We start from the raw sequence: 7881 nt of genomic DNA on the forward strand, positions 1-7881 counted from the left end.
AGAACGTTGCTTTCCCCAAGTCATGCCCATGTTATCACCTACAAATGTTCCAGAAATTGTTCATCTTAACCAATAGACAGAGGAAGAACCAATGCAGCTGGGCAGAACTCGCCTATCACCTAAAGAGAGAGAGAGAGACGCATGAGAGAGGGTCGTTGTTTCTACTGTGGAGGTTCTGGCCACATGCGCTCTTCCTGCCCTGAATTAACGTTAAAAGCCAAGGCTCGCTAGGGTGTGTGGGGACCTTAGTGAGTGGAACTGCCCAGTTTAACACTCCTCACTCCAGTTTACTGTTGTCAGCTACCCTTACTTGGGGGGGGGGGGATACAAAAGAGAAGATAATATCATTGAAGGCATTTGTGGATTCCAGCTGACAATTTTTTGGACATTGAACTGGCAAAGAAGATGTGTATCCCCTATGAGTCTTGTCCTGTATCCTGGAAAGTTGAAGCCCTGGATGGCAGACCTATTGGGTCTGGAATTATCAGATTAAGAACAGTTCCTCTGTGTTTAACCATTGAAGCTAACCATCATGAAACAATCTCATTTCATCTTATTCGTCTTCCAAAGAACTCCTTATCCTTGGTCACCCTTGGTTGCGGCTTCACAACCCTCAATTTTCCTGGACCTCGGGAACTCTTCTTGACTGGGGTTCAGCATGTAAGGACTCCTGCACTTCTCCTGCTTCCTTTGTGGCTGGGAATAAAGAAATTCTGGAAGCTATTGAAGAGGTGAGTGTTCGTTCATTGAATAATCTACCAGATCTGACACTTATGCCCCTTGAGTACTAGGAGTTGAAAAGTGTTTAGCAAACAATGCGCTATCAAACTACCACCTCACAGACCATTTGATTGTGCTTTTGACCTTCTCCCTGGCACACTCCCTCCTAGAGGTCATCTATATTCCCTCTCTGCTCCAGAAACTAAGTCCATGAATGTATATATTCAGGATGCTTTAAGGACTGGTTTAATTCGCCCATCAACATCCCCAGCTAGTGCTGGTTTCTTTTTTGTCCCTAAGAAAGATGGTAGCCTTAAGCTTTGCATACCAAAGTGGGCTCAATAAAATAACTATTAAGAATCGTTACCCTCTCCCACTCATGTCATTTGCTTTTGAACTGCTTCAGAAAGCTAAGATTTAAAAAATAAAAAAAATTAGATCTGCGGAGTGCATACAACTTGGTACGTATTAGGAAGGGTGACGAATGGAAAACAGCCTTCAGTACTCCAACTGGCCACTGGGAATACCAAGTCATGCCCTTTGGATTAGCTAATGCCCCAGCTGTGTTTTAAGCCTTCATTAATGATGTCCTGAGGGAGATGTTGAATCATTTTGTGTTTGTCTATCTAGATGACATATTAATCTTCTCAAACTCTCTACAGGAACATATTCACCATGCCCAACAGGTTCAGAAGAAGCTACTTGAGAATCTTCTTTTTGTAAAGCTTGAAAAGTGAGAGTTTTATGTGTCTCAAGTCTCATTCCTATGCTATGTTGTCTCTCAAGAAGGCATCCAGATGGAACTAAAGAAGGTATCTGCCATCACAGACTGGCCCCAGCCCAAAACACTGAAGCAGGTACAGAGATTTCTTGGCTTTGCCAATTTCTACAGAAGGTTTATTTGTAACTTCGGCACAATCGCAGCACCCATTTCTGTTCTTACAAAGGGTTCACCCACTCGTATTCTCTGGACTGCTGAAGCTCTGAAGTCTTTTGAAAGGTTAAAGAAACAGTTTTCTTCTGCCTCAGTCTTGGTACATCCAGACCCTGAATTACCTTTTATTGTTGAAGTGGATGTGTCTGAAGTGGGAGTAGGAGCAGTGCTCTCTCAGAGATCTGTTACGGATTACAAAGTTCATCCATGTTCCTTCTTTTCCAGAAGCCTGTCTTCAGCAGAAAGAAATTACGATGTGGGTAACCGAGAACTCCTAGCTGTGAAGCTAGCACTAGAAGAGTGGCGCCACTGGCTAGAGGGGTTTCATTGTGTGGACAGACCACAAGAACCTTTCCTATCTACAGCAGGCTAAGCGCCTTAACCCTCGTCAGGCTAGGTGGGCCCTCTTTTTTTACCCATTTCAATTTTGTGATCTCTTACAGACCTGGATCAAAGAATGTAAAGGCTGCTGCCTTATCATGGTAGTATGATTGCTCCCAGAAGGACCGTTTCCCAGAATTCATCATTCCGAGAGACTGCATTCTGGCACCTATCTGCCGGTCCATCGAAGATACTGTACGTGAGGCGCTACATGGCGTGCAAATTCCTGATGAGGTTTCAGCAGGATGCTTGTTTGTTTCCAAGGAAGCAAGATCTGAGGTCCTTCAGTGGGGTCATGCCTCCTCCCTTGCTGGACATCCAGGAGTAGAGAGGACATTGGATTTTTTTCAATGACGGTTTTGGTGGCCAGAGTTGTCAAGAGAGGTCCGATCTTTTGTACAAGCCAGCCCAGTCTGTGCTCAACAGAAGTCTTCTAATCAGCGCCCTGATGGTTTTCTGCACCTATTGCCAATCCCTTAGCGTCCCTGGTCTCATGTATACATGGATTTTATCACGGGTTTGCCAGTATCTGAAGGTAACACTATTGTACTGGTGGTGGTGGACTGCTTCTCTAAAGCTGCACATTTTATTCCGTTACCTAAACTTCCTTCTGCTAAAGAAACTGCTGACATTGTTCATCAAAATGTTGTAAGGATCCATGGAATTCCTGTGGACGTGTCTCGTTATTGGAAGGCATTCTGGTCTCTATTTGGCTCTTCTGTCAGTCTCTCTTCAGGTTTCCACCCTCAGTCAAATGGCCAAACAGAATGGGTGAATCAGGAGTTGGAGAAATACCTTCACTGCTTCACATCCCATCAGCTATCCTCTTGGAGTCGGTTCCTGGTATGGGTAGAGCTGGCACACAACACCTTACGCAGCTCCTCCACTGGATTATCCCCATTCAAGTGTCAATTTGGATTTGAGACACCATTGTTCTTCAGTCAAGAAATAAAGGTTGGAGTCCCTAGTGCTAAAACGTTTGTTGAACGGTGCAGAAAGACATGGAAAAGGGCTCACTTGGCCTTGAAAAGTGCTTCAACTCGCTACAAGAAATATGCTGACAGGAGAAGGGTGACCCCATACTTCAGAATTGGACAAAGGGTCTGGCTCTCAGCTAAGGATTTGCCTTTAAGAGTTGAGTCCAAAAAACTTTTTTTTTTTTAACGTTTTTGTCTTGTCACGTTATTATAATTATTATTTTACAGTATTTCTGTTTCCTGTGTCTCACTTCTGGGGCTCCATCAGGTCACACTTCCTCAAGACCCACTCCAGAACTTGGAGACGCGTTGGGTATAAATCAGCATAGACACAGAGAAAGGGAACGATGGCCGGTCAAAGACTAAATGACAAAAAGATTAGACTAAAACTAAAATTAAAACAGGCTGCCAAAAACAACTACTCTCAACCCAATCCATTTGAGCGGCGAGAGTGCAAAGTGATAAGGCATACCCAACTGCGGTGTTTCTGCCCTGACATAAAGCAAGTAACTGTTCATCCGCACTTCTACCTCCCTCAGAATGGTTGAATATTTCCCAGAAACATTGGAGGAAAGTGCTGAATAAGGGGGAAGTTGATCCATCCTCCTTAACAACTGCTGTGGCCGAATCCAAAGCTTTATAGGTCAGTAAAGAGCATACGAATGAAATCTTACTGATGTCCCTGGTATAAATCGTTGGCTGCTGGTTAACGAACAGAGAGCATTGTGGTTGAAATCCCTTGCACTTCATGGGGTTCCCATTGAATTTATCGGGGAGAGCCAGGCGAGGATTCAAGTAAGGAATGAGAGAAGGTGACGTGTTCACGCTTGGCTGGCTAAGCGTCAACTGCGAAGTTGACAGATAAATACTCAGAAGTGCACTCACTAGCTCCTCCGAAAGCACTGTTAGTCGAGTTAGCTGCTGCTGATGAGCAGCAAATTGATTTGCCTGAGCTGAAACTTCTGTGGAAAGTTGAGCCAGAGCTGCTGGATTGTGCTGAGGATTGTCTTCTGTAACGAAGCATCAACAGAGTGAGAATCCATCTGCAGCTTTATTCCAAAATGTGGTAAACAGGCAAATTCAAACACCAGCAAACGCAATAGAAAATGCTCAGAAGTGACCGGGGGCAATACAAAACTTCGTAACGAGGAAGGAACTGGGAGTTGCTTATAAAGTCACCTATGTGGGCATGTGTGTATGTGTCTAGTCCAGAGTGAAGATCACTACTCAGGCAAGAGATCCCTCTGGTGGTAAGCGGGAAGAACCACTGGAGTCTTGTTCATGACAGTGATGCATGAATTGATAGGAATGACATTTTTAATAAACTACAAACACAGTAGTATATTGATGTATTTGTTGAACTTCCAACCTTTTAAGCATGTAATAATTATGAAAACAAAGCACTGACAAATAAGTCTGGTGTAAACATTAATATAAAAGTCAGTAGCAAATCACAAAAACTAAAGTAGATTGCAGAAATATGTATAAACAAATCTGTTGCTTTACCACTCTACTTTAAGTAATTCAAAGTCACTGTAATAAACATATGTAAACACGTGGACTGCACTTTTTAAACACAGTCTGATAAGTTCAGACCAATGGTAGTCAAACTTTCTGGTCTAGCCAAATAATTTCACAAAATTAAACATTCTCAGGGGCCATCTGAAAATTCAAACTATCAGAAACCTAGTGAAAATTGGAAGATTGTAATACCAAGGATGACCACCCAATGGAGACATTAGATTAATAATTCTTTCTGTATGATGCACTATACTCTAAGTATTCTTTTAAATAATTATTGTATAAATGCTTATAGAGCATTTAAATAATTTATAAAAATCTATAGACAAATATTTATTTGAAAAAGTTAATATGAATTTTACTGGTACTATAGATTTATATAATTATTTTAGACCATTACATTTTTTTTTTCAAAAATCATGATCATGAAAGGTGTTGGCATCAATTTATAATAAGCTCTCTTTGGTTTACATTAGTTAAGGCATTAACTAACATGAACTAATGATCAATCTATTTTTCAGATCATTTATTAATCCTATCATTTAAAATATTCATGTTCATGTTCAAACTCTATGTATTTACTTTTAATGTTAAAAACTAAAACTTTATTAAAAAGTGTATAAAAATGTGTCCATATATTGTTCTTTGTGTGTGTGTGTGTGTGTGTGTGTGAGAGAGAGAGAGAGAGAGAGAGAGAGACAGAGTGAGAGAGAGAATCACATTAATAAATGTCATTAATTATATTAATTTATATGAACAATAATTATAATGTTAATAATAATTATAACCGGGCTGCCATCGTTGCTTTCAGCTATATTTTATATTTGATTTACACATTTTAGGTTACATTAAACTTATTTTATTTTATTTTACAGTGCTGTGTTACTTACCAAGAAATTAGATTAAAAATTATTTAAAAAAGATATCACAGCAGTTAAATTCATTATAATATAATATACAGCTAAAAACTGTAAACGTCTGAGTTTTTTATTTTTCTGTGCCCATCTTTTGCTATTTGAACTCTATGTTGAACTCTAGGAGAGGACATTACTGAAGCACACCCATTCTTCCAACCCAACAAATCAATCGTTGTAGCCATGCAGTGTGTCTTAATGGCCTGCTATCAGAGAGTGGACTTACCAGGTTGATGCATTGTAGCTCCTTGTTGAGCAGCCAGGGCAAAGACAGCCTGCCTTCTCCTCTATAGCACGACTGAATTCTTTCCGTGATCTTCTCTTTTATTCTCGTCAGCGTGAACAGGCAGAGTGCCGACTCTTTTGGGGGTTTGGCCCAGTTCTTCTGGCCTTGAGAGAAGACTGTAAACAATATGTCCTCTTGCTCGGACACTCCTAAAGAGTTTGCAAGTTGCTTTCCGGGTTTGGCCAAGTAGGCATCCTGGATCAGTCGATACTCTACACCGTCTTTGGTGCATCCGATTGGGAACTCCACGTAGGAGTAGAACTTGGGATCGTCGATACAAAGTCGTACGATCTTCGAGGTGAAAAACTGTTCCCCACTGGCATCAGGAGAAGTAAGTTGGGTATCCAGCTGCAAGGTCAAGAAGTAGACAAACTGTTCACTGCTAAAGCTGTATATGTAGTAGATGTCGAACGTCGGGAATTTGGACAGCGTATCCGAGGGGATCTTCAGCTGGGAGGAGACGAACTCATCCTGGTAGACAAAGCTGAACATGTCAGCACCCTCCTCATTGGCCATCAACTTACGACTCGAAAGAGTTGGGAAGAATTCTGATTTACCATCGATTGGAGTTCCAATGAAAAGCTTGCTGATTTGACCCTCAGAGATGATGACCCCAGACATGGTTCCCGACTCAATGACGCTGGAGAGGTAGTGTTCCTTACGTTGGTGTGGCTCACCAAGCTTGAAAAGATCATCCAGGCGCAGAAACTGACAGATGCCTTGCAAGGTGCTTCCACAAGCAATGAGTCGGTTTTGGGAATAGTCTATTAGTAGCAGCTTGTTCACATTACTATTTGGGGAAAGGTCATGGGGGCATAACTGTACACTTGGAGGTGGATAGCATTTCTTGTTGTCCACTACGGGACCCGTCATATGACTCCTCAACTTGGTCAAGTCACTAGAAAGCTTGTAGATCCAGTTTACCGCACCAACATACACATCCCCTGTCTTGTTATGGATGGCTAAATGCGTTAGACCCCATTCAGAAGGTGAGAAGGACCTAAATGGCTCTGAGGTTCCTTCAGAAAGGTGAGGGGAGATGCAGACAGTCAGAAGCCCAAGGAGAACTGCAGTCCTTGGGCTTACAAAGCATTTCGGCCCCTGCTGAGACCACATTGTCTGCGCTGGCCCTCACAAGCGAAGGATATGGTGGTCCACGCTGTGTTTGCAATTGGTTGCTTTTAAACAAACTCAACAAACAAGGAAGGGAGGCAGCACAGGGTTTATGGATTCAACGCTTCCTTGCCTTCTCACAAAATAGTCATCCCCTTTAGCATCCACTTCAATTCCGCATCTGAGTCTCCTGCATGGCAAAAAAAAAAAAAAAAACACATTATGAGTGCAAATGGAACATATAAAATTAATTATGAATCTTTTCTCAAAGTCAAACAGAGAAGAAAGAGAGTAAAGACAATGGGCCTCATTTTTCAGTCTAACGTAGAAAAAAGTTGCATTCGAATTTTAGGTCTTCATTAAGGAAGATGCTTTAAGGCCCCGCCTGGTTATACTTCACATTCCGCGTTCTGTTCCATCTTGCACCCAGCAAAGTCCACACAGCTTTCAAAAGGTGGACGAGCTCATCATTCACCTTGTGCATGCACTGTTGTATGCGCAGTCTCAAAAATTCCCTGCACGCAGGCCTTGGCCTTTATCAGTGACGCACGAGATGCAATTGCAATGTTCTTTCAAAATATTGCAGAAAAAGAGAACATTAATGTGGAGAAGATCTTGTTTACATCAAAACTGAAACAAAGCCGTTCACACAGAATGCATACTTTGTACATTTTCTAGAGACATAATCTATAACAGTTGCACTCGAATCTCGAAAAACAGAGTATTTAAAGTTCTTAATTAAACTTCTTTATGAACCGCAGGATTGCTTGTAAAGATTTAAATGCAAATGAAAAGGCAGTATAGCTTTTTCTTTTGCAGACATTTTTTGTCAGTGGTAAGTTATAATTTAGAATGTTTGTGATAACATAAGTAGTTTAAATGTTTTTTTAGCAAATTATAAATCTAAAAGTAAATGCAAAAGTAAAAAGCACTGAATAATGGATGAAAGACTGTATTACTGTAGTGAGTAAATAAAGAATCACAACTTTGAAAAAGCATTTTAAGTAACAATGTTTTGATTTAAAATCAAAATAA

General features: G+C 41.1%; 1 protein-coding gene across 1 annotated transcript; it reads right to left on the reverse strand.

The window, feature by feature from the left end:
- Positions 1 to 576: 576 nt before the first annotated feature.
- LOC127959096 (plexin-A1-like) lies at positions 577 to 7222 on the reverse strand. The gene is made up of 2 exons (XM_052558085.1): positions 5674 to 7222; positions 577 to 696 (listed from the first exon to the last, which is right to left on the reverse strand). Exons 1-2 carry the CDS (start codon positions 6847 to 6849, stop codon positions 577 to 579), a joined length of 1296 nt encoding a protein of 431 aa, XP_052414045.1. The 5' UTR covers positions 6850 to 7222.
- Positions 7223 to 7881: the final 659 nt, after the last annotated feature.

This window comes from Carassius gibelio, chromosome B6 (genome assembly GCF_023724105.1).
Source record: "Carassius gibelio isolate Cgi1373 ecotype wild population from Czech Republic chromosome B6, carGib1.2-hapl.c, whole genome shotgun sequence".
Classification (NCBI taxonomy): domain Eukaryota; kingdom Metazoa; phylum Chordata; class Actinopteri; order Cypriniformes; family Cyprinidae; genus Carassius; species Carassius gibelio.

Bases quoted from the DNA above. Each gene is read 5' to 3' on its own strand.
- LOC127959096 (XM_052558085.1), bottom strand. From the start codon at position 6,849: ATGTGGTCTCAGCAGGGGCCGAAATGCTTTGTAAGCCCAAGGACTGCA. The intron at 697-5,673 runs GTAAGTCCACTC...CTTTATTCCCAG, and splicing joins AGCTACAATGCATCAACCTG to CCACAAAGGAAGCAGGAGAA.